The 27,848-nt window shown below is 37.6% G+C and overlaps 1 protein-coding gene across 2 annotated transcripts in view; it reads right to left on the bottom strand.

Moving 5' to 3' along the window:
• gpc5c (glypican 5c) overlaps positions 1 to 27,848 on the bottom strand; it is a 134,991-nt gene that overhangs the window by 33,628 nt on the left and 73,515 nt on the right. For both annotated transcript variants that reach the window (XM_077222346.1, XM_077222345.1), the window contains one exon: positions 16,144 to 16,264. In XM_077222346.1, coding sequence (XP_077078461.1) covers positions 16,144 to 16,264 — 121 coding nt within the window. The remainder of the gene's footprint in view (positions 1 to 16,143; positions 16,265 to 27,848) is intronic.

The following is a 27,848-nucleotide window of genomic DNA, read 5'->3' as shown; positions in this document are numbered from 1 at the left end:
TTTCATTCAAATTATATTTAAAAAAATACATCATCTCAGACTTTTGGATCCGACTATAGGCCTACACCCAGTCAAATCCATTTCACTGCCATATTAATCTTTCCACTGACATTTCAGTTGAGATTTTTCTTCTCGTTCAGTGTACGATTCTGACTATAGTAAAGTAAAGCATTTGATTTTAATCTTCCACTACCTGCTGAGGACTAAATGTCACAACATACATGCTATATAAAATTCCTTTAAAGTCACTTTGCACAGAATTACCCACTGGGGAAATAAATGTCAATGTAAAGGTCAAACTCACATGACCCTTTAACTTTTGAGTCAGCATTATCAGGAGTGGGCAGGCTGCACACGCTCACAGTGACCTTTCACCCCCTGCCCAGGGCTTGCGAGTCAGCTAAAGACGTGAAGCTATAGATAAATATAGCAGGTTGGCCAGGAGTTTGACAGACAGACAAATATATAGATGATATTAATGGACAGAAATGACAACGGCTCCACACAGGGCTCAACTCTTACTGCTGGGATTTCTAACTTTGTCCTGACAAAGCACATGGATGGCTTTCAGTCATGTGCAGATTGACGCAAACACAGAAGATGACACGTAACCTCAAATGGTGCTCTGGAGAAAGTGTTTCAAACACTGCAAATGCGCCAACATGCACACACTCAACTCTTTTCTGTTTTCTTTTATTAATGACCTCATATGGAAGCACTGATGTTATAATATGCAAAATTATTAATATGACATAGTACATTAATAGTTAGTAAGGTAGTTGTTACGTTTATGTATTGGGTAGGATTAAAGAATGTAGAATATGATCATGTAGAAAAAGCCATTAATATGTGCTTTATAAGTACCTGTAAACAGCCAATATCCTAGTAATTTACATGCTAATAAGCAACTAGTTAATAGTGAGAATTGGACCCTAAACTAAAGTGTTACCAAGAATGTTATATGAAAATATACAAGATTTTTATTTATTTTTTATATAAGTTTCTTATTTTATGCTCACCAAGTATGATTAAATGGTTACTGGGAGTCATTTGCATTTACCAACCACTTTTTTCCCCCACTGCTGTCCGTGCCCTTATTAGAAAGCCATATGACCCTTTTGTGGGTCATGACCCACGAGTTGAGAACCACCAATCTAGAGACTGAGCGTACAACTTGCAGGCAAAATCCTTCTCACAATGATTTCTCTGAAACTCCCGGTCATGATGGCAAATGCTTTTCAGCATCCTGATGCCAAATCTATTCCTGTCTGCTAATCTATTTTATTGGTAGGTACATAGTACTCCTGCATTGAGAACATGCCCTGCCGCACTATCAATAGACAAACACACACTCGCTCATCCTGCTACAGACACACACCTCCTCACCCCTAGCATAATGAAACGTATAATGGAAACATATCATGGAGAACAGGATTTTCTCTGCTCTATGGAAATAATGGAGTTGGATGTAATATATACAGACATACTCTAACACACTGTTTTCCAGCCTACCCAATTTTAGGGGAACTAATTATGATTTCACACAATCAAGACATGTGCGACACAGAACTATAGGCAATAACACAGTGTTTCCTAACTGAGTGACAGAACAACTTTTGTTAACCAAAAAGAGAAGAATGAGTGGCTGTTCACAGAAGATGCATGTCTTGCTTTTTTTTTCTTTTAGAGAATCCGGAACAGAAAGTCCCCAAACAAATCTTAAGTTAGCTATTCTCAATACAAACAATTTCTTAAAAAAACAAAACTATTTAAGTGAGAATTGATTCAATTAAAGGCATAGAACCGATTTAAAGTGCACAATGATATTCGTACTGAAATCATTATAATCACTCCTGATACAACACTATATCATTTGCTGTAGAAATGCAGATACAGGGTTCCTAGTAAATATGAAATGGTATGTAATTCAATGTTTTAATAATAAACAAACTATTCAGAGATGTAAGTCTAATTCAACTTTATTTGCACCTATGTGCTTTGATACATGTAAAGCAAAACTTTGCCTGTTCTACTCAAGTTTGCTTGATTCATTCATTCTGAACTATGAGCTATAAGCAACCATATGACCATCCATATTACTCTTCAAATAACATAAACAAGTATGTGCTTATCAATCATAACAGAGGTCATTTACATACAGAAGAAGGTAGAAAATTGTCATTCAAAAACTAGCAACTCTGTTTAGGGCAAGAATAGAAGTGACCTTTTCAATGTTACTCTAAAACAGTTTAGACCAAATAAATTGAATTGTATAGGAATTCAAAATGAATAACTAATCAAGTTATAAAAACATATTTCCTCGTTTGCACTTTCTGTACTCCATTAAGGGCAATAAAACTCAACCACTGCTTATAAACAAGTCTCAGAAATAAGTATTTTTTTATCACAGCCCTTATAGACCAATTAACCTTGCAATCATGCAAAGTAGCCAAATGAATAATTTAATTACATATGCGTGTGGTAATGGACTGGCTGGCAGTGTCGTGACTGAGTCAGCAAACCTGTAGAGATCCCAACCAATACGGACAGTCTCTAAAATGCATTAAATAGAAAGCGCTCTGGACTCAGTTCCCGCTAAAGCTCTCTAATTAGACACAGTGTAAAGAATTAATTAAAGAATGAAAGACTGCAGTGACCATGGTAACAGCTTATTAACTGGATGAAGGCCAAGTTATCTTGGCCTCTCTTTACTTATTATTATGTGAATGACAAAGCGACACATTATTGAAGCTAAAACTGCCAAGGTTAGATTGAGATTAATTATATATGTTCCAACTTTGTTTTCAGAAATTGAATGACGAGTCAAAATGATTTTTTATGGCAAACAACAATTAACTTTCTGAACCTGGAATAATCAAGATCAAGTTGATTCCTAGGGAACATTTGAAATTTAGGTAACAGTTTCGACAAACAAAGTTAATTAAAATTGTGCTAGTTAGACTAGGAGATCTAAATTATTACAGAACTAAAGATCAACCAACTTAGGTGCCCTTAGATTTACTGCCCTATTTGAGTATGGCCACCCTGTTGAGTACAGAGCTGTGCAAACTGAGAAAGTCACATCTCACACTCTATATACTCAATAAGGCAGATATCATAATGGGAGTTCAATGTGCAACTAAAATCATCGCCTGTGTGTGTCCCTCTCTTCCTGTTCGCAAATGATCAGAGCCAGAATTCACATCCTAAGAGAGCAACAATCACAGCTAGCCCTGCCATCTGCTCCAATACGTTTCCAAAGTAAGATCGGACAGCCTCCAGTTTAAATATTGCAATGGGAACATTCCTGCAAAAGTCACTATTGATAGAAGCATGTGAACATCTACGTAAAACACTGCAACAAATTATTTTCTTAAAATGTATGAGTGTTGTCTAATGAAAATATCTAAGCATCTTTAAAATAATTTTAATTAAGCCAAAATCTCACAAAATCGTTATGCTTTAATCACGAAAACAAAATGTAATTCAAAATATATAGTACATACCATTCAAAGGTTTCTACGGAGCCTCTAAAGGGACAAAAAATTGAGATGGGACGAAAAATATGAAGTCAATGCTTTTGAGTTTCCCCACAACTGTTTTACGTTCCCCCAAGAAACTTTGCATTCACAAAATGCAAAATGTTTGCATTCTCCCGAGAAAATTTGTGTCCACTTGCAAAACCTTTTGAGCTCTTTGTGTGAGTGAATGCAAAGTTTCTATAGGGGGAACGCAAAGGTTTTCATTTATTCCTGTGATTGCAATTTTTGCAAACATTATCCTTCAGAAATCATTCTAAAATGCTTATTTGCTGCTCTAAAAAACATTCTTATTATTATTAATATAGAAAACGGTTGTGCTGTTTAATATTTCTGTGGGAGCCTTGATTTTGTTTTAGGATTTTTTATAAGCTGAAAGTTAAAAAGAACAGCATTTATTTGAAATGGTAACAGCTTTTACATTGTTGCAAAATATTTCTGTCACTTTTGATCGATTTAATGGATCCTTACTGAATAAAATTATTAATTTCTTTCAAAGAAAATTTTGCTGTAAAATTTTGCTTTTAAATGTAAATTTATCTTGCGGTAGATGTTTAGATATTTCTACTCTGAAATAAAGAGAAAAATACCGATAATTTTTCTTGCAATTTTTACACTGCATTTCCGATTGATTAAAAATACCTCTAAAGAAAGCTTTAGATTAAACAATAAGATGTCTGAGATATAGCCTAGCAGTTAGGGCATGTTGATTCAGCATCAGGGTGATATGAATTCAGCTTTTAAAAATTAAAAATAAAATAAAAAGCAAGCAAACAAACCATCAACCTAACATATGGCAATATTGTCTTTGCACAGTATTTTACTTTCAGTGTGGGCAGTGGACAGGGATAAAAAAAAATCTGATCTGACTGTTCAAATCTGATTTTAATCGGGTTTCAAACCACATACAGATGTGGTTAATATAAAATCTCATGGTTTTTTTTGCTGTTCAGACTACAATATCAGAAAAAAAATCTGATTTTGGCTGCCTGTCTGAACAAAGCCGATGTAAAAACATCTTGCTTGTCCAGCTTTTAAATGATAATATTCCATGTGCTAAAATAGGTAATCTGTAAGTTCAGAATGGTTCCGGGACTGGATGCATGAGGATGGAAATAAGGTCTCTCTTTTCCACTGTGGAATCATCCAATAACAAATCAGGTACTTACTCTGTAAATGTTTTCAAAGCACCAACTCCTAAAAATATACAATAAACCATTCTAACCAGAAACCTTAAAAGACTTCAGAAGCTCTCTCTCACACACACACACACACACAAACACACAAACACACACACACACACACACACACACACACACACACACACACACACACACACACACACACACACACACACACACACACACACACACACACACACACACAAACACACAAACACACACAAACACACACACACACACACACACACACACACACACACACACACACACACACACACACACACACACACACACACACACACACACACAGGTCCAGTGGAATATACAAAGATTAAATTCCTTCCCATATGCACTAAACTTTCTATTCACAGCAAAGCCCAGGTTTCCAGAGTGACCGATCCTCTTGTAAGAGCAAGTCGAGGTGTGTGTGTGTAAGTGGCTAATAGTTCATGCTGGTTTGTTGAACAAACCCCAGCAGGGTTCAAGAAAACACATTCCAGGAGTTAATGACCAAAATGAGGGTAAAATATTACATATTTACCACACCCTGGCATCCAGTGAGACAGACAGAAGGAGAGAGAGAGAGAGAGAGAGAGAGAGAGAGAGAGAGAGAGAGAGAGAGAGAGAGAGAGAGAGAGACAGAGAGAGAGACAGAGAGAGAGACAGAGAGAGAGACAGAGAGAGAGAGAGATAGAGAGAGAGAGAGAGAGAGAGAGAGAGAGAGAGAGAGAGAGAGAGAGAGAGAGAGAGAGAGAGAGAGAGAGAGAGATCGGGTTTATAAATCTGTGTGAGAGCAGGACAATAGCTCACTAGAGAGCTGACAAACATGCAAGAAGACATTCTTAAGACATTAAAGGGCAACAGAGCAGCAGTGTGTGCATGTGTGAGGCCAAGCTTTCTTTCTCACGACTCCCTGAAGAGGGTTTTTGCTGCTTAGATTGAGCTCTTCGCTCTCATGAAAACACACACACACTGGAGTGTGTAGTTGACAGTCCCACCCTCACACAGCCAGACTCCATCACCTCATGAGGACCAGTACAAGAGACTGCTGACAGAGAGATGGAAAGGGAAAGAGACAGACATAATAATGGAGAGACAGACAGATAGTCAGACAAAGGATACATAGACAGAGATAAACAGACAAGAAATAAATGCACTCTTGGGGAACATTTGAAGGGTAGTGAAAGAAAGAAAGAAAGAAAGAAAGTAAGAAAGAAAGAAAGAAAGAAAGAAAGAAAGAAAGAAAGAAAGAAAGAAAGAAAGAAAGAAAGAAAGAAAGAAAGAAAGAAAGAAAGAAAGAAAGAAAGAAAGAAAGAAAGAAAGAAAGAAAGAAAGATTAAGAGCGAGCAAGCAAAAGAAAGAGCAAATGAAAAAGCAAGTGAAAACAAGAGCAAGCAAAAGAAAGCAAGGAAGCAAGAAGGAAAGAGCAAAAGAGAGCAAGAGCGAGTGAGCCAAAAGAAAGAAAGAAAGAAAGAAAGAAAGAAAGATTAAGAGCGAGCAAGCAAAAGAAAGAGCAAATGAAAAAGCAAGTGAAAGCAAAAGAAAGCAAAAGAAAGCAAGAAGGAAAAAGCAAAAGAGAGCAAGAGCGAGTGAGCGAAAGAAAGAAAGAAAGAAAGAAAGAAAGAAAGAAAGAAAGAAAGAAAGAAAGAAAGGAGATGAAAAAGAGAGCAAAATAAAGAGTGAGTGAAAGAGTGAGCAAGTAAGCAAAAGAAAAAGAAAGAAAGAAAGAGGAGTGACAAACAGCAGTAAGTATGAAAGCCACAAAATGCCCTCTCTTTTTTCTCTGTCACGTCTCCAGCTCTCTTGTTAGTGACATCCACTCCTGAAGGAAAAGGGATTTCACAGACATCAGAGCGCCTGGCAAACACACTCACATTTTTTTTTGCGGATGCAAACTATGTGCTGCTTGGATGGAGCCATTAGGGAGTCATGATTTCACATGCAGCTTTGTGAAATATTGTCCATCAGACAGTAAAAGAACATGATAGAACACTGCCAGGAGCAGCCAGTCGGCCATCAGAGGCCTGTGAGAGCTGAACATCAGATTATCATCTGAGAATCACAGAGAATAAAGCTGTATGGAATGAACAAGAATAATGAGAAAAAAATAGACTAGAAGAGAGATTAGTGCAGAGGAGATGAGGAAGAAAAGAAGAAACGAGAGAAGAGAGGGGAAGAGATGAGATGAAGAGAGGGGAAGAGATGGGATGCAGTGAGAAGAGAACAGATGAGATGCAGTGAGAAGAGAGGAGAAGAGATGAGATGCAGTGAGAGAATAAGAGATGCAATGCAGTAAGAGGAGAGGAGTTGAGATGCAGTTACAGGAGAAGAGGTGAGATGCAGTGAGATGAGAAGAGGTGAGATGCAGTGAGATGAGAAGAGGTGAGATGCAGTGAGAGGAGAAGAGGTGAGATGCAGTGAGAGGAGAAGAGGTGAGATGCAGTGAGATGAGAAGAGGTGAGATGCAGTGAGAGGACAAGAGGTGAGATGCAGTGAGATGAGAAGAGGTGAGATGCAGTGAGATGAGAAGAGGTGAGATGCAGTGAGATGAGAAGAGGTGAGATGCAGTGAGAGGAGAAGAGGTGAGATGCAGTGAAAGGAGAAGAGGTGAGATGCAGTGAGAGGAGAAGACGTGAGATGCAGTGAGAGGAGAAGAGGTGAGATGCAGTGAGGAAGAGAGGTGAGATGCAGTGAGAGGAGAAGAGGTGAGATGCAGTGAGAGGAGAAGAGAAGGGAAGACGTGAGATGCAGAGAGAGGAGAAGAAGTGAGATGCAGTGAAAGGAGAGGTGAGATGCAGTGAGAGGAGAAGAGAAGGGAAGACGTGAGATGCAGTGAGAGGAGAAGAGGTGAGATGCAGTGAGGAGAAGAGGTGAGATGCAGTGAGAGGAGAAGAGGTGAGATGCAGTGAGAGGAGAAGAGAAGGGAAGACGTGAGATGCAGAGAGAGGAGAAGAAGTGAGATGTAGTGAGAGGAGAAGACATGAGATGCAGTGAAAGGAGAAGAGGTGAGATGCAGTGAAAGGAAAAGAGGTGAGATGCAGTGAGAGGAGAAGAGGTGAGATGCAGTGAGAGGAGAAGAGGTGAGATGCAGTGAGATGAGAAGAGAAGGGAAGACGTGAGATGCAGTGAGAGGAGAAGACGTGAGATGCAGTGAAAGGAGAAGAGGTGAGATGCAGTGAGAGGAGAAGAGAAGGGAAGACGTGAGATGCAGTGAGAGGAGAAGTGAGATGCAGTGAGAGGAGAAGAGGTGAGATGCAGTGAGAGGAGAAGAGGTGAGATGCAGTGAGAGGAGAAGAGAAGGGAAGACGTGAGATGCAGTGAGAGGAGAAGAGGTGAGGTGCAGTGAGAGGAGAAGAGGTGAGATACAGAGAGAGGAGAAGAGGTGAGATGCAGTGAGAGGAGAAGAGAAGCGAAGACGTGAGATGCAGTGAGAGGAGAAGAGGTGAGATTCAGAGAGAGGAGAAGAGGTGAGATGCAGTGAGATGAGAAGAGGTGAGATGCAGTGACGGGAGAAGACAAGGGAAGACGTGAGATGCAGTGAGAGGAGAAGAGGTGAGATGCAGTGAGAGGAGAAGACGTGAGATACAGTGAGAGGAGAAGAGGTGAGATACAGTGAGAGGAGAAGAGGTGAAATGCAGTAAGAGGAGAAGAATTGAGATTCAGAGAGAGGAGAAGAGGTGAGATGCAGTGAGAGGAGAAGAGGTGAGATGCAGTGAGAGGAGAAGAGGTGAGATGCAGTGAGAGGAGAAGAGAAGACGTGAGATGCAGTGAGAGGAGAAGAGAAGACGTGAGATGCAGTGAGAGGAGAAGATGTAAGATGCAGTGAGAGGAGAAGAGGTGAGATGCAGTGAGATGAGAAGAGGTGAGATGTAGTGAGAGGAGAAGAGAAGGGAAGACGTGAGATGCAATGAGAAGAGAAGAGGTGAGATGCAGTGAGAGGAGAAGAGGTGAGATGCAGTGAGAAGAGAAGAGGTGAGATGCAGTGAGAGGAGAAGAGGTGAGATGCAGTGAGATGGGAAGAGAAGGGAAGACGTGAGATACAGTGAGAGGAGAAGAGATGAGATGCAGTGAGAGGAGAAGAGATGAGATGCAGTGAGAGGAGAAGAGGTGATATGCGGTGAGATGAGAAGAGATGAGTTGCAGTGAGAGGAGAAGAGGTGATATGCAGTGAGAGGACAAGAGATGAGATGCAGTGAGAGGAGAAGAGATGAGATGCAGTGAGAGGAGAAGAGAAGAGATGAGATGCAGTGAGAGGAGAAGAGATGAGATGCAGTGAGAGGAGAAGAGATGAGATGCAGTGAGAGGAGAAGAGATGAGATGCAGTGAGAGGAGAAGAGATGAGATGCAGTGAGAGGAGAAGAGATGAGATGCAGTGAGAGGAGAAGAGGTGATATGCAGTGAGATGAGAAGAGAAGGGAAGACGTGAGATGCAGTGAGAGGAGAAGAGATTAGATGCAGTGAGAGGAGAAGGGAAGATATGAGATGCTGAGTTATAAAGTTTCATAAAAAGTTTAAGATAAAAACACAAATATACAATTTAAACAACAAATGCATTAATAACATCAAAAATGAAAGCTGCAGTCCGTAGTTTTTCCTCTTTGTCGCCTGTAGATTTAATTCAACCCACAAATTAATGTTTCTTTCCCTCCACGACCCCCAGCAGGTTCAATACTACCGGGAAGAAATCCCTTATTCAGCCTTATCCAGCTTAACGCAGAGTCACGGAACTCTATTCAATCTGTCCGGGTAAAAACAGAACTGACTGAAACGCAGAAATAACCTGTACACCAGAGTAGTTGAGGTATTTTTGAGGAAAGAAATTAGGATGGATTTTGTGTAAAACATAATCAGTTGTTTTGGTGAGTATAATGGTTTTTCTGCCCCCGTTTTTTTCAGGGGTGAATAGGATTTTCTTCTAATTTTTCTTGTAAATGTATGATCTAATGTTTTTCTCAAACATCAAACATTCATACTATTGTAACATCTTATATATATTTATATATATATATATATATATATATATACACACACACCTATATATATATATATATATATATATATATATGTCCAACAGGTTAACTAGGAAGGGGCTCTCATTTATTTTATGTATTTACAAAAACAAACAAACAAACAATTAATCTAATCAGATTTTAGAGATATAAATCTCTCTATTTAAGAAAAAAAAACTCTTGAGGTAGTTTGTCTAAATAAACAGCATCCATGAATTCCACAATCATTTAAAATGAGAGAAAACAAGACAATTCCTCACTTACTAAATTAATAACATATTTACATTTATGTCTATTCATTTAGCAGAAACTTTTCTCTGTAATTACTTACAAATTAGTTGACCAGGACAGTACAGGCTGGAAGAGATGCAAAACATTTAATAGTTATGTGTGTGCTCTCAGATTCATAACACTCACAGCTTGATGCTAAAGCAATAAGCCTAAAAGGCCACACGTTAAAGGACCTTTACTACAGTTAAAGAGTGCTACTAGGCATGACGCATGACACAGCAATATTATTTTAGAAATCAGTCATTTGTTTTCCAAAACAAAGATTTAAACATATTAAAAGTACATAGCGCAATACTTGTTTCGAGATAATTTAATTGTTTTCTTACCACATTGAAAAGCAGAATATTATTTAATTCTGCTTCTTAAATAAATTTATCTTAATGTTTACATATTTTTATTGAAAAATGACAAAATACTGATTAAAATGTTTTTTTCTTCTGCAATAGAATTAAGCTAAAACTGAAATATTAATCACGGTAAACAATTCTACCACTAAGTACTTCATTAACCTAATTATATGCTGCTTACAAGCTACTCTCATTAATATGAATTCAACTAATGTGTAGTCAATGGTGTGCATAAATCGGCTAAAGTGCACTGGCATTGAAAGTGGCTCATTTAATCCCTTTTTAATTTTTACTGGACTGTTGTTGATATTATGCCCAAATTAAACTCAGATATGTTCGTATATCTGATGCGCAGAAGACAGGCAGTAATGAGTGTTGAGTGAGCTCTTTATAGAGCTGTAGATCTCTCTACCCACTTCAAACAGTGTGTTTTGTTCTCCCTGAGGCCTCAGACAAGAGTCAAGCCTTTGATACAGAAAACGACTATGCTGCGGTCACACACACCCGATACCCTGCCAGTACAGAATGGACTGTTAAGAAAAATACAGATCAAGTGATAAACCAGACTAACTGATCAACACACACATTTGACCCCAATCAGACAGATGACTGAAACAATCAACACTGCACAGTGTGTGTGTGAGTGTAAGCATTGTGTGATACGGATAGGATATTTAAAGGTGAGTATATTGTAATATCAATTTTGTAACCTAAATGAACAGTTTACCCAAAATGAAAATGACCATCATTTACTCGCCCCTCATGTTGTTGAAAAACTTCTTCCTTTAAAAGAAGATGTAAGGCAATGCTGTTCTGTAACATACATTGACATTTAATGCAATCAGATGCTGTCAAGCTCCAAAAATGAAAAAAAAAGGACCCAAGCACTATATTTGAAGTAATGAGTCAATATGATACAGACTCTAGAGAAAAACTCTTCCAGCTAAAAAGCTCCAACGTTTCATGTGTAATTTAAACAAATATGAATAGGCACATAATAAAAAAAAAGTAACCTTCTTGGGTCTGAGGTGTTTTCTGGGCCCTGGGGGTGTTTTCACATGCTCTGACATTTGTGCTTATTTCTGTTAATTATAGCACTGTTCCTTTTTTGGAATTGTGCTCTCACGCTAATTTGCCCTGTTTAGTAAATCTGGCCCTATACCTCACACAAAGCTATCCTGTTTTTTACCACTTACTTTCATTGTTTTAAAAAAGAGCCTCTTGTTTAACTTCTCCTTTCATGTTCCAAAGCAGAAAAAACGGTCATAAAGGTTGGGAATAGCATGAGACTGAAAAACAGAATTTTGACAGAATTTTCATATTTGGGTGAACTATTAATTTAATTGATAGCAAAATCCACACAAATCTACTGGCAGTCCAAACAGGATGGCTAATAAAAAAAAGTTCTCTGTAACGCAGTAAAGCAGAGTTTCTGTACAGCAGGTGTTAGAGAACAGTAGTGCCGAAGGTCAACACTAGCCAAGCCTGGTCTAAAAGTGAAAACCTCTTCTCAGTATAGTCCACATTTACACTCTTGAGTGTGATAAAATGCTGTGTGTGTGTGTGTGTGTGTGTGTGTGTGTGTGTGTGTGTGTGTGTGTGTGTGTGTGTGTGTGTGTGTGTGTGTGTGTGTGTGTGTGTGTGTGTGTGTGTGTGTGTGTTGGAAAACACACACCATAAAAAAAAAGATGCTATTGAGTCTCCACACCCAAAAGCAGCTGTGTCGCTGGCCTGTCCTCCAGATTCCATCAGGGATATTTACGGGGAATTAGACATATTTATTAAGCTTTAACGGGAGGGGCAACACAAGAGATGCGAAGATTACATCTCTAATAATGATTTCGTACTACACTAAAACTTCTAGTAAGTGACTATCAATGACAACCTCGAGATCACCTCAAGCCTCTTGACTGACACTTTACACTTTTATACACATATTAAGTTATTCTGATATGAGTGTGTGAGAGAGTCTACAGTATGTGTGTATGAGTCAGACTATAACTAGAGTGAATAGATAGGGCGAAAATAAAAAAAAATCTACAGAAATAGAGAGAACGAATGAAAGGAAAAGGTGAAAGATTGATTGAAAGAGAAAAAGAATTCTATAAAAATAGAGTGAAAGAATGAAAAACAAAGCGAAAGAAAAACAGGAAGTGAAAGAAAGAAAAAGAGAAAGCAAAAGAAAATGAGAGCGCTAAAGAAAGAGTGAGCAAAGGAAAGAGCAAAAGAAAAAGAGAGTGAAATAAACAGAAAGCGATAGAAAGAGTGCAGTGAGCGGAACAAAGAGTGAGCGAAAGAGTGAAAGAAGGAAAGAAAAAAAAAGAAAAAGAAGAAACAGCGAAAGAAAATAGGGAGCTAAAGAAAGAGTGATCAAAGGAAAGAGCAAAATAAAGACAGTGAAAGAAATAGAAAGTGAGAGAGTGCGTGAGTGAAAAAAGAGCAAGCAAAAGAAAGAGCAAAAGAAAGAAAGAATGAAAATTAGAGCAAAAGAAAGAAAAAAGAAAGGGTGAGCGAAAGAAAGAAAGGGTAAGTGAAAGAAAGAAAGGGTAAGTGAAAGAAAGAAAGTGTAAGTGAAAGAAAGAATAAGTGAGAGAAAGCAAGGAAGGGAAAGAAAGAAAGAAAGAAAGAAAGAAAGAAAGAAAGAAAGAAAGAAAGAAAGAAAGAAAGAAAGGAGCAAAAGAAAGAGCGAAAGAAAAAAGGAAAGGAAAGACCTCTGTCTTTTTCGAAAGAAAGAGCAAGAGAAAAAGAACGAGTGAAAGAAAATCAGAGCGAAACAAAATCAGAACGAAAGAGCGAGCAAAAGAAAGGAAAAAAGAAAAAAAGAAAGAAACAAAAAAGAAAATCAGAGCGAAAGAAAATCAGAATGAAAGAGTGAGCAAAAGAAAGAATGAAAGCAAAAAATCAAAATAAAGACAGAGTGAAAGAAAGAGCAAGAGAAAAAGAAAGAGTAAAAGAAAATAAGAAAGCGAAAGGAAGATCGAAAAAAGAAAGAGCGAAAGGAAGATCGAAAAAAGAAAGAGTGAAAGAAAAAGAGAAAGAAAGAGTGAAAGAAAAAGATAAAGAAAGAGTGAAAGAAAAAGATAAAGAAAGAGTGAAAGAAAAAGAATGAGAAAGAAAATCTGAGCAAAAGAAAATCAGAGCAAAAGAATATCAGAGCGAAAGAAAGAAAGAAAGAAAGAAAGAAAGAAAGAAAGAAAGAAAGAAAGAAAGAAAGAAAGAAAGAAAGAAAGAAAGAAAGAAAGAAAGAAAGAAAGAAAGAGAGAAAGAGAGAAAGAAAGAAAGAAAGAAAGGTTTCAGGGGGAGAGGTTGGACAGACTGTTGCCACACAGCGCTTCAGGGGATTCTGGGAAAATCATCTTTTCTTCTGAAAGTCTTTCAGTGTTCCTCCTGATATTAGCATGACAAAAACAGGACTTTACCATCCAAGATGCCCTGTTTTCTGAACCTCCTGCTCTTTTCAACTCTCTCGTTCTCTCTGTCGCTCTCTCCGTTTCTTTAACCACATACTCCCCCATTCAAACCTCCAAAGAACACAGGATCAATTTATTCATTCTTTTCTCTGTAACACTGCAGATTCCTCGGGTGGTTTTTACTATTCTTAATCAGAATAGGAAATCAAATATTTCTGTTGAGAAATTCTCTCACCATCTGGGGAAAAAAAATTCATAACTTTATCAGGGTGAAACAGGGGTGAATATGAGAGAGAGAAAGAGACATACAATAAAATGTATGTTCTTCCCTTATCAGTAATTTTCCATAAATCATTTCATTTCCCCGTTAGTTTCAAGGCAAGTCGCAAATAAGTGATCAGATGGCTATCAGATATGACAAATATCAGTTGAGACGGAAACAAAACAGTCTAACCCAGAAAAGTAAAATTGACTTTACCTTATTATTACTTGCAGGCAGCTGAATTTTAACAAAATAATACCATTTTCCATTCTACATGATGTTTTTCTTATTCAAATCAACAGAAAAATATATGTTAATAACGTACTAACAAACATAACTGAGCTGCTTCTATATTAGCAACACCACATAACTGAATTATAAATCCATTTACAGCTAATGATCGCTTTGACTAACTGGATTATTTTCATTGTATTATCAAACTGAATACAAATATGCATGTGTTTCAAAGCTATTGCGTATATGTATACTGTGTGTGTGTATTAGTCTGTTATGTTCTCACACTTGTTTCCTGATGTCACCGGTTCACAAGGCAGTCAGATGACTACTCTGCACAGATTCCCTCTACAGCCCCCCTGCCAGTCCTCATTTCTCCTTTTTAATCCTTTACTTCCCATCCGAATCCGCCTGACTTCCACATGTGACATGTACGACTCCCATCTCCCACAGTCAAAGCTGTAAAACACGTCTCAGAGTCTGTACCGGGTGCCGGTAATTAGGTGGACGTTTCATCTGTTAGTTAATTTAGAAGTACATCAGGACTTATTGTTTAATTCACATCTGAAAAAGAACCATCCGCCAATGTTTTCTCTGCCACGCCGTTAATGCATGACTGGTCCATCAGGTCTATCAGAATGAGAACACAACAACAGGAAGATGTTTCTGAAGGCATCAGCACATTTCTTCAGGCTGCCTACAGCGGGACGACAACACGGCCTGATGTGATTATCGTTGGAAAAGTTGAGATTTCTTTTTTTTTATAAAGGTTAGCAAAAACACACAAATAAATTGTATATTATAGTAGGCTATAGTATATTATAATTGTAAATAAAAATCTATTAGCGTTTTGCATTTATTGGTCTTTATAGTTCACCCAAAAATGAACATTTTGTCATCATTTACTACATTTAGGCTCAATCCCAATTCACCCCTTTCCCCTACCCCTTGGCCCTACCCCTCTGTTTTACGCGTTCACGTCTAGGGGTAGGGTGTCCCGATTCTTGTTGTGATACAGGTGTAGGGCGAAGGGGTAGGGCTACCTAGCCCTCGAAATGTAGATTTTTCAGAGGCAGAATCCAAACGGATGGCTACAAGAAAGTTCCCAGAATACATCGCGAATCACCGGCAAGATGGCTTCGCAAACGGTTAAACATTTAAATTTAGCCCCAGATGACACCACCATGCACTTTATTTACTCTTATAATAGTAAATCTTATAATAAAATCATCATGTTTCCTCAGAGGTAAGAGCAGTGGCGCTCAGTGTCAGTCGTTGTCAAGGAGAAATCCTGTAAAAACTCGTCGCTTCCATAACGTCAGAGCCATCATCGACGATTGATGACGTATCAGGTTCATGAAGGGTTGTTCCATTTCGTAGGGCAATATTTCAACCCCTTGGCCCTTGTAACTCTGTTTTAAGGGCCAAGGGGTACACTCGAAAACAAAGGGTAGGGGCAAGGGGTGAAATGGGATTGAGCCTTACTGTTACCAAACAGTTGGTTGCACCCATTGGCTTTTATAGTATTTATTTCTCCTACAATGGAAGTCAATGGGTGCCGTCGACTGTCAGATCGAGGACACGCAACAGGAACGAGCGCAATTCATAATGGAAGGCGACGAGCCTTACTTGATTAGTTGATTTTCCGTGTTTTAATATTCTTCTGTGAAATACAAAAGAAGACATTTTAAAATTCGATAGTTCAAAATATCTTCTTTTGTGTTTCAATGAAGAAAGAAATGCAAACAGATTTGAAATTACATGAGGGCATGAAAGTAAATGATGCCAGATTTTTTATTATTGGATGAACTATTACTTTTAGATGTGGCAGATATGTGCAGTACCATCAGCAAATCATAATATTCCTTACCATGTTGAAGAGCTCGAGTTTTTTCTTGACGTCCATTAGCACAGGGTCAGCACTTCGGACCCTTACTTCTGGATTCTGTCTTTGAGCACGAACTCCATTGCCCACCATTCTTGCAGTATAACTGAAAGAAAGAGATAGAGACAAAAACATTAAGAGATGGTCAGCTGTTATTTGCACCATGAAGCTCCAGCAGAAATTGACCTTTGGTTGAGGTCCCTAGAATTTAAATCTTCAATCTACTGTTTGGCTTTACCAGGATACGGACGGCATTCTGTCCTGACAGCTTAGAAGATCAATATGGCTTGGACTTCTAGATCCGCTGACAGAAATTATGCATTATAAAGTCTAATTGTTGGTGTGTGTGCTGTGGGAGGTGTCAGTTGGAAGTATGTGAGAGTATTGATGAGATAGTGGGTGAGAAAATACTGCTTTGGAATAATAAAATAGAGAAGGAAGGCCACAAATGAAAGTTAGAAATGAGGCTAATTAGAGTCTTGTAAGACCCCATTAAGAAATTTGTCTGAACTACTGAAGCGGGGGTGCCCAACCCTGCTCCTGCCGATCGACTGTCCTGCACAGTTTATCTCCAACCCAATTAAACACACCTGCCTTTAATTTTCAAGTGATCCTGAAGACCTTAATTGGTTGCTTCAGGTGTGTTTGATTAGGGTTGGAGATGAACTGTGCAGGACAGTAAATCGGCAGGAGCAGGGTTGGGCACCCCTGTGCTAAAGGCTCCCACACACTATAAAGGGTCGATTTTGTACCCAGTTCTCCCCTTCCGGCAATCCTAGGTAAAGTCCAGATTATCTTGATGGTTCTACAGATTATTTTATCAGATTTTCCTATGGTGTGAGTTGTGTTAAGGGTGTTTGAATCAGATAGGAAGAACGTCAGGGCTGCACTGATCTCAAATAGTAAATTGTTGAATATTTACAATCAGAAATTCTGTTGTGTGGGGGGAACCCCAAAGACAAACACACGCAATCTTTCACGTTTGACCATGAGCATTTTTGTGAATCCCATGTTCACAAGCTAAACTCTGGTTGTTAATGAATGGAATCTGTTAGTCTGTGCTGTCTTGGTCACATCGCGGCACTCCACTCACTACAGGAACAAAACTGTAAAATCTATGATTTTTTTTTTTTTTATCGCATTTTTGGTCTCTCACATTTTGAAAATCTGATAATATTTTAAAATATCTTTTAGTGTGGGCAAGCCTTTACATACAGCAGGAACAGGGGTGAGAGATCTCTTATTAGCAGAAAATATTAGATAATTGCCAAATGAGAAAGACGAAAAGAAAGTCTAACAGTCCGGAAGGAAAGTGAGATGCAGTCAAAACGATTTAGTCAGACGAAAAGTGAATGATACAGAGAGTGAGACTGAGAGAAAAATATTGTGGAGCTACAGTAACAGGAAAGGTTTGACAATACATGATTAAAGTGAGATTTGTTGTTCCTGAAGGTCTATATTGAAATCCGTTATTTGCGTTGAGGTCGGTTATTCTTGAAGGTTTGCACCTCAGTGTTGTTATTGTTAACTGAAACAATAATAACTGAAAGCAGAGAATCTAATTCAAAATATAATTTTAAAAAAATTCACCAGATTTACTATGCTAACTTATGCCAGGTTCAACTCAAACTCAAAATCTTGTGTACACGAGCTGAGACCTGACGTGAGATTTGATCGTAGTCATTGCTCATGTCCATATTGGCAATTTTCTGCCATTCGATCATTTCATAAATGAGGCCCATTGTTTCTGAGGGTCTGTGTTGAAGAACGTTGTCTTGAGGGTGTCTGTTGAGGCACATTGATCCTGAGGGTTTGTGTTGAGGTACGTTTTTCATGAAGATTTGTACATTTTGAATCAGCATGATCAGTTCTGAGGTAAATTGAAGCTGAAGCTGTATGTTATCAATTGGGCAGTTGAGTTTGGAGACCAGACTGAAGGATAAACTGAAGTGCTGAGAGAGCAGAATCACTTATTCCTGGCACCTTATTCTGGAGCAGCTACTGCACTAATGAACTGTCCATTCAGGACTCAATTACTGCAATGGACAAGCCACAGGGTTAAAGGATGAGTAGAAGAAAGATTAGGACAATTAGGACAAAGGTGGAGAGGAAAGTTTGAGTGACAGAAAAAGAGGAATTATCAGTTCATAATGGAAAGTTCTCTGCTTTCCCAACAGCAAAGTCCTAAACACCTACACGCACACAGAGAATCCATCTAATTACAAGCGCAGTAGACCTCTTTCTCGTTCTCTCATCATCATGCTGTTACAAAAACATTTGCCAATATTATTTCTGAAAGCGTGAATTTTCAACCCACACACTAAAAATACATTATTCAACACCCAATTTTAAGATGTGACGAGAACATACAAACACAAATAGAAGAAATATGCATGTGGGGTTGTGCGTGACTGTGAATCTTAACTGAAATTTGTGTGGGTGCTCTTATTTTCAATATTGGATTACAGAGATAAATATGATTAAAATTATTCCTAATGCATGAAATTAACCCATGTTCTGGTCTAGCTCCACGCAAACTAACATTAAAGGGACTTACCCAAGGGCACAATGGAGGTTGATCATAAATCATCTCTACAATTTACAAGAAACAAACACTTCCAACGGCATAGCATTGACCACTGGCTAGTTAAATAATGTTACAACAATATTTAGTTCACATTATGCAGTGTAAGATTCTTAAGATTAGATTGTTGTGTTTTGTTTTTGGTCAAATCTTTATGTCTGGCTCTGAATTGAGTTATTGAGTGGCAAAAGTTTTTCAATAAATCTATCTCAGTGCTGTAAACATGTTGCAATCCAACAAATATTTGATTCCTAGATGCATTTATTATATAAAATTCAGCTAGTTGTCGACTATAATGTTGCATCTAATATCATACCTCTAAGACTCACGTATCGTCTCATCTGTTTATAGTGTTTTAAAATTATCCCTGTACTTTAACTTGGCACCATCTTGTGAAAAATATGGAAACATATTACTGATGTGCTGATAATCTTATATCCTAAAAACAATCTACAAGAGTAGCAGCTCAGAAACATTCACAATGAAAAGACATCTAAACTCAATCTGTTTGCTCAGCCTTTAGTCTTTCTATTTGAAAATGAATTTCACCTGATTTTAGAGTGACACTGCGCTTAAATCTAGACATTTACCTCATATTCCAAACACACTCACAACAAAATACTTATCAAGTCTTACATACATTCAGTAGACATGCAGTAACATACACAGGCAATCTTTTGCTGCTTTAATACGATGCCTCAACGAAAAAGGCTCACTCTTGATCTCTCTCTCTCTCTCAATGATGGTGTACTGAGAAAGCCTATAATCCCTGGGTGTGACCTAGAGGAGAGAGTTAAAAGAGCAAGAATCCTAGAATCCTACTTACTGAACTCACACACTCTCTCTCTCTCTCTCTCTCGTTTCCGGTGTGAGTGTGAGCGTTTGGAGCGTTGTAAGTGTGGCGCGTGTCTTTCTGAGTTTTTTTTCCTCTCTCTTTTTTTTCTTTTCTTTTTGCTTTTTTGGATTTTGTAGTTTATTTTTAATTTTTTTGGGTCGCGTGGGGTTTTTCCCCTTACGTGGCCATGGCGGACTCACGAGTTGGTTTTCTGAAGAATCTGTTAAAGTGGCGTCCGTGGTGAGTGTTGAAGATTGTTGTTTGGCGATGGGAGACGTTGTTGGGCACGACAGTATTTTGTCGGTGTCTAAAATTAATAGTGCTGTTGTGGTTTTTTATAAGTCGGTCGAAAAGGCAAACCAATTAGTGGAAAAGGGAATTGTTGTAAATAATCTCTTCGCACCTGTTCTTCCGCGTTCAACACCCTCAAAAAAAGTAACTGTCTCATATTACACCTTTTGTTTCTGATGATACACTGGTTAAGATCTTGTCTCGCTATGGAAAGCTGGTCTCACCAATTAAGAAAATCCTCATTGGTACTGCTTCACCACTGTTAAAACATGTAGTTTCTTTTAGAAGATTTGCCAACATGATTTTGAAAGACAGCAAAGAACTTGACTTGACTTTTAACATTAAGGTTGACAACTTTGATTATGTTTTCTATGCCACAACCAATAAGATGAAGTGCTTTAACTGTGGTGGGGTAGGCCATCTGATTCAGACTTGCCCCAAAAGGAATAAAGATGATAATTTATCGACTGATGGGGAAAGCATGATGGAGGCTAGTCTACATAGTGATGATGAGGAAAGGGTTGATGCAGGGACGACTTATGCTCCCATTCTGAGTGTGAAAAAATGTGACTGTTGCAGAGAATAATGGTAGTTTTTCTGAGGCTCAAGATGTAGTTTCTGATATCACTGAACCAGTAGTGTCTTTGCAGGAAGGTGAGTTGAATGCTACTGCTGTAGTGAGTGAAGTAGTCAGTGATGTCATTACTGAGTCAGTTTTGACAAAGGATAAAAGTGATAATGTGAAGTGTCAATCATTTGAACTGTGTGATGATGTTGATCTAGAATCAGATACAACTGAGTTTAAAATTCCAGGTAAAAGGAAAAGTTCAAGTGAAGTTGAAAGTGTTAAACAGAAAAAAAACTTTAAAAAAGTTGACGCTGATGACAAAGAAGGGATTCAAATTTCAGGTTTTCTCAAAGAGCTAAACCCATTCGTGATTATGAGGTAGAAGACATTAAACTATTCCTCAAAGCAACGAAAAATAAGAGAGGAGTTTGTGTCTGTGAATATTTTCAGACATCAAACAATTTGTTGACAAAACCAAGATGTTCATGGCAGAAAGCTAGGTTAAAGAAAATTGTAAGAATTTTAAACCCTGATCTTATAAATGATAATAGCTAAAAAGTCAAACGTGACACATGAATAAAATGAATATTGCTTCCTTGAATATTATAATGGAGCAAGAGATTTTAAGAAAAGAATGGAAATTGATGAATTCGTTAAACAAAATAAATTAGATGTGGTGATGCTGCAGGAAACTCATAGTGATCTAAAAAATGCTTCTGATTGGGCTAGAGAGGGGGGTCTTTCGTTTTTAAGTCATAATACTTCACTTAGTAGTGTATGTACTAGTAGTGCAAGTATGACATGAATGCTATTGTTTTTACTTGTGTTTTTATTTGTGTGTACTCTGTAGTCTCCGCAATAGTGAGAATGGTGTATTTAAATATATTGTGTTCTGTGTTACAAAAATGTAATCAAGAAGAGTTTTTGTTTTTGGGAGGTGATTTTAACTGCACTGAATCTAATCTAGATAGGAATCCTTTAGAACCTTGTATACCTTCTAGAAATCCATTGATTCAATTTGTCAAGATGCTTGAATTGTGTGATTTTTGCAAAAACAGTATACTTGGACTCATGTGATAGAATGATAGAATCATTTCTATGGCAAGATTGGACATATTTTATGTTTTCAAACACCATTATAATGTTACACACATTTTAAAGAATGTTTAATTTTTTTTAGATTTTAAAACTAAGAAAGGTTTTTTTAACTCTGTACAACAATGGTGTGATGTAGGAAAAGCCCAAATTAAGCAACTTTGTTATACAGTTTTCTCGAAACATTACTACAGAGTCTAATTTTAGAATGAGTATTTTGGAGGCTGATATTTTAAAACTCCAGGAATTGGCAGAGTCTTCTGGTACAAAAGGTTTCTTAGAAATAATTTTAGATAAAATAACACAATTTGCTGATCTACTTGTTTCCAGGACACAGGGGGCCTTGGTCAGGTCGAGATTTCAAAATATGAATCAAATGGATGCTTCAACTAAATTCTTTTTTAATTTAGAAAAAAAGATAAGTCAAAGTAGAACCATTCATGCATTATGATCTGAATCTGGAATTCTTTTGACAGATCTTTTGGTTATTCGCCAGAGGGCAGTTCGTTTTTATGAGAATTTATAGAAGAGTGAAGTTGCTGTAGAGCTAGAAAATGAGGGTGAGTTCTTCTTTGAAAACTTCAGGTGTCTGAAAGCATCAACACTGGAATTTCTGGCCCTCTGAGTATGAGGTGAGCTACAGAAAAACACCAGGCATCGATGCTATACCAGTGGACTTTTACAAGTCTTTTTGGTCAACAATAGGAGAAGATCTCCTAGAAGTTTTGAATACCAGTGTGGTATTTTCCTACCGAAAAAAGGAGATCTTGGAGACATAAAATTTTGGCGTCCAGTTTCTTTGCTCTGCAGCGACTACAAGCTTGTATCGAAGGTCTTAGCTAACAGACTGGCTAATGTAATGGACAGTGTTATTCATCCTGATCAAACCTACTGTGTCCCAGGTATATCGATATTTCACAACATTTATTTTATTCGTGATCTTATAAGTCTCCAAGATGCTAAACCTAAATTGTGGTTTTATTTCGTTAGATCAAGAGAAAGCTTTTGATCGGGTAGAACATTGTTTTTTTATGGAAGGTTTAAATGCATTTGGCTTTAGTGAGTTTTATTAACTACCTAAAATTCCTTTATAATGATGTGGAGAGTATTTTATAGATCAATGGTGGTTTATGTACCCCTTTTAGTTTTTAGAGGCATAAGACAGGGTTGTGCATTATCTGTTATATTCTTTAGCAATTGAGCCTTTGTTAAATCAGATAAGGTGTAAACTTCAAGATGATGTGACTGTGTATCAATGGACAAAGTGATATTCAGGCGTTTGTTAAATTTGTTGCAAACTTTAAAAATATATATCTTCTGCTAATATAAACTGCTGGCTTTGTTAACAAAACTACAAGCACTGCTTGTGGACTTTTGTTGGGATAAGCTGCATTGTGTCCCGCAAATTGTTATATTTCTGTCCAAACAAGAAGGTGGTCAGGGACTGATACATCTGCAAAGTAGAATAGCTGCTTTTAGATTACAATTTGTGCAAATACTTTTAACTGTTTCAGATGTTTTTAACTGGAATGCTGTAGCAAAATTGATTTTGAATAGGTTGGGTAATTTTAATTTGGGCGGGACAATTTTTTTGATGGATCCACTGAAATTAAGTCTTCCTGTGTTACCTGTTTTTTATAAGAATGTTTTTAAAGTGTGGAAACTTTTTACTTTTCAAAAAGTGGAAGACTCAAAATCTCTTAACTGGCTATTAGAAGAACCTTTAATCCATGGGAATTTTTTATTTTGGAGGCTATATAATTGTAACAAGATACATTTTTGTAAATAAAAGTTTTGTGAATCCTCAAATTCTCTCTCTATAAAGATTCCAACAGCTATATTTGCTCAACATCCTTTATTGCAGGTTCGTTTTGCATTACTGTTATCTACTCTCTCTCTCAAAGAGGCAAGGATGAAGAGATTGTGATAAAAGAGGCCAGTCACTTTTCAGCAGCTTTGGATCTAGGAGTTTTTTTCCGCAATTAATTTAAAAAAAAGAGAAAAGAAATAGTTTTAAGCTGTGAACAAACTAAAATACTGGGCGGAAAAAGACTAAACTGAAAGCAGAAAAATTAACAGGCATATTAAAAATGAATAAAATTAAATAAATGGAAAATATATTTTGAATAAAAAAATAAACATCTTAGACATGCAGCCTTATACACATCATTATATGAATGCACACAAACAATGATGCAAATAAAAACAAACTTTGAATAAAACAGCAGAAAATAAACATTAAAAGCATCTCTGACAGGATGCTGTCTGGTTGCCAGCACGAAGCAACTCAGGAAACATCCCATAATCACAGCGTTCCCAGAGTTCCATGGAAACAGAATTGATTCCAAAAGCTTTGAAAATAATGATGGTTGAGCAAGAAAAGCACATGCTTCTGGTTGCAAGGTATTTGAAAGACATAAAAAAGAGACATGCAAAACAAAAGCTAACAATTTTAGACAAATATGTTGTAGATTCAGCATTCTTAAAAACAAACAGTCCCATAATGTTTTAATAGCCTGATGCCACAAAAATAGTTTTTTAGTTCCTTATGCCATAGAAGAAACTTTTTAGGTTCTATGGGTCTCTGTTTCCTTTGCTGATCTGAAGAACAATTTCAGGAAACTTTTTTAATCTCAAAAGAACTAAAAGTCCAACTCAAGAACCCTATAAAGCAAAGCATAGTTCAAGATAACAGAACCCAAAATGCTGCCAAGAACCATTAAAAGGCCTTTAATCCATCTTCTCAAATATACAAAAAAGAAAAAAAAAACAACTCCCAACGTGACAGTATTTGTGTGAGAGAGGAAGAGAAACAGAAATGAGATCTTAGAGAGCAAACAGCAGAGCTGCTCTGTAATTAATGAGGCGGCAGAGAGTGAATGAGAACCACTAGAATGTACAAATCTGATCTGGATAAATTAGAGGTTTGGAGCGCGATAAACTGGCAGAGAGAGCCGTGACCCAGACATGTAAATTACAAGCTCGGAGTTCTCTAACTTTCTCAGAATATGCTGCTCTGCTGCCTGTGGAATGGACAGCTCTATTGTCCTTCTAACATCTTTCTCAGAGACACAATGGCAGCCTGCCTGCATGAGGACAAACCAGACAGAAAACAGCAATCACACACCGCCGAGCTGCTTTGACAAGATTTGAGCTTAAGAGAGGGTGTCACTGTCATTCATTTGAAGTGAGATGTCAACGCCAAGTCTTGATAGCAGAATAAAGAATCAAAATCTATCTATTCATCCATCTTTACATTTTCTATCTGTCTGTCTATTTCTATCCATCTCAAACATCTAACTAACCATCTATAGTACCAATCCATCTTTACATTTTCTATATATATCCACCCATCCATCCTTATATTTTTTTAAACCATTTGATCATCTAACTAATCATCTACTGTACCTAACATCTACCAAACTATCATAAATCCATGATAGTTTCCATCCATCCATCTATCCAATTTTTTTGAAATCCACCAATCCATCCATCAATCTATCCATCATCCATCAGTCCGTCCATTTTTACATTTTCTAACAGTCTATCTAATTTATCTATCTATCTATCAAAGTTTAAAATGTTCCATTACGACATCATAAACCACTTGACAATCAAAGATCTATCAGCAGTGATAAGCCAAACTGACATCCCTCTGTTTTTAAAACACAATACCATACACAAACGAGTTTCATTGCAATTCAACACCATGTAACTTTCTACCCAACTGAAAAGCAGTTTCCGTTTTCATGCCATAGTTTTTGTCCAAAAAATACAAACACAGCCTTACGTTAAACATGGCAAGTCAGGCAGTTTTACCAATGAATTATACAGGAACTACACGGTTCATTAATCTCAGATTAATATATGATCATGAAAACAATTATTGTTATCAAGAATCCCAATTAAAGTCTTTACGCCTCCGTTTAATCTTCGCAGGGGAAGTGCACTGATCTCAGGCTGTGGCTCAGAGTTAGCTCACTGTCTGCTAATGACTCGGTCGTTGGGTTTAATGTGACCATCTGGTTACTGGAAGGTTGTTTGGATCCAATCTCATGTCATGCCCAGACTCACAGAAGAAAATCAAGACATTTGGTGAGTTCACCTCAGTCTCTGACGAAAAAAACCAAAACATATAAGATAACCCAACAGGATCAGGAAATGTCACAAGTCTGATGTTGGAATTAAAAAAAAAATTGTTTAAATCCATAAATAACACTTTAGGCACAGAGACAGACTTGCAGGCAGTGCCAAACACACATCTGCGCTGAAAACGGATGCCAATCAATACAGACGGGAGACGAGCCAAATAAAACAAGACGCACACTGCTTAAAATAGACAGAGAGGTGAAGAGAAGGAATCCTATAGAGATGAAAAAGATCAGGGAGTGTGAGAGGATGAGCAAATGGTGGAGATAAACCACAGAACAGAGCCCGAGCCAAGCTTGCCGCCCCAAGGGATGATGGGAAAGCAGACTGTGGCTGCCAGTGGCAGGGACAGATGCCCATGTGGCCAACAGCTGCAGTGTGTGTGTGTGTGTGTGTGTGTGTGTGTGTGTGTGTGTGTGTGTGTGTGTGTGTGTGTGTGTGTGTGTGTGTGTGTGTGTGTGTGTGTGTGTGTGTGTGTGTGTGTGTGTGTGTGTGTGTCGCTTGGTTCTCAAGAGAAAAGGATATGGCATTGAGGTCAGCCCATTACACACACACACAGCTCAAAGCGTCAATGTTTCCGCACTGAACATCAGCAGATATGTGTGTTGTGTGTTATTGAGTGCAATATCAATAACTCTCTCCATTAATGTTATGCACACACACACACACACACACACACACACACACTGAGCATAATGGGATGAAAAACAGAGGGAGAGGGTAACTGAAGGATGGAGAGTGTATCTGAGGTAAGATAAGGAGTGGAAGATGTGTGGCAGTGCAAAGAGACAACACACACACACACACACACACTAGCAGGGTTAAGACCTCCCTCTATTGAGACAATTATACTTACTACACTCTTCTCCTAAACTATAAGAAACAAGTATTTGGTGCTGTTGTGAGATTTCATAATTACTATCATTGTGGGGGCATCTCTTACAGTGGAGCAGAATATTCAGAAATAGTGAAATTCGGGCTGTGGTTCAGAGTCGCGGCGGTGGGAAATCATCAAATGAGGATAAAATGATGAAGAAAGCCACTATAATCAGGCACAAAACTTGCTACAGTACAAGTATTGAGAGTTAAGTTAAAAATAGTCCAACTTTTTAAAAATACATTCAACAAGAAATGAAAATTCAGTCATAAATTACACACAGTCATGTTGTTCCAAACCTGTATGACTTTCATTCTCCTGTGGGACACAAAATAAGATATTTTGAAGAATGTCTTACCCGTTTTTTTTTTTTTGTCCATATAATGAAAGTCAGTAAGGTTCATTAACTTTAACTGCATGAACAATAAACCCTGAGACCTTATTCAAAACATCTATTGTGCTCTGCAGAAAAAAGTAAGTCATGACAATGACATGAGGGTGAGTAACTGATTTAGTCATTTAGTCAACTGGTCATTAAGGAAACCCACCAACTAGCCTAATTTTTTTTTTTTTTTTTTTTTTTTTTTTTTAACAATCAGGCATACATACAAACAAACCAACATAGTGCAGTAGTGAGCAATCTTGTAAATCCATACTTCCAGCAGTGACAAGAGTGATTTAAGTGTTTAAGTGTGTATGTGTGCGGGTGTGGTTATGTGTATGTGTGTGTATGCGTAAACAAAGTAACCGTTTATTATGTATTACCATTGTTATTACCATCACCATCCCACTTCCCACTACCACCATATTGCCAATATTGTGTTGGTAGATTTTTTACTTCCATCCTTCCTCCTATGTAATAATTGCCATTGTCAATCCTGCATAAAATACGACATAATAAGATAATATAATATAAGATAATATAATATAACCTTCCCCCTCATCTCATCAGTCCATATCTTTTCCTATTTTTTTTTTTAATTTTTAATTTTTTTTTTTTTTGTGTTATGTGTGTTATGTGCAATGTCTAAGGTGCATTAAAATAGGGAGTACAGTGCGAGAGTGTCTCAAATTGGGACAGAGATGCTGTCCCGTTGAAACCACTTCTCGCCTGTCTAGCCTGCCTTGGTGTTTGTGAGGTTTTTCCATATATCCTTAATCCTTCTTTTTTTTTTTTTTTTTTTTTTTTTTTATTCTATGTTGTGGTGCATTAAAAACCCATGAAGAGATAAGGGGGAAGTTATTGCACTAGTGATGACAATGATATCTAATTCTAAAACAGCATTGACAA

Source organism: Siphateles boraxobius, unplaced genomic scaffold (genome assembly GCF_051911475.1).
Source record: "Siphateles boraxobius isolate OS27281-9 unplaced genomic scaffold, OSU_SipBor_1 86, whole genome shotgun sequence".
NCBI lineage: Eukaryota > Metazoa > Chordata > Actinopteri > Cypriniformes > Leuciscidae > Siphateles > Siphateles boraxobius.
This window is presented reverse-complemented; position numbering and strand designations above follow the sequence as displayed.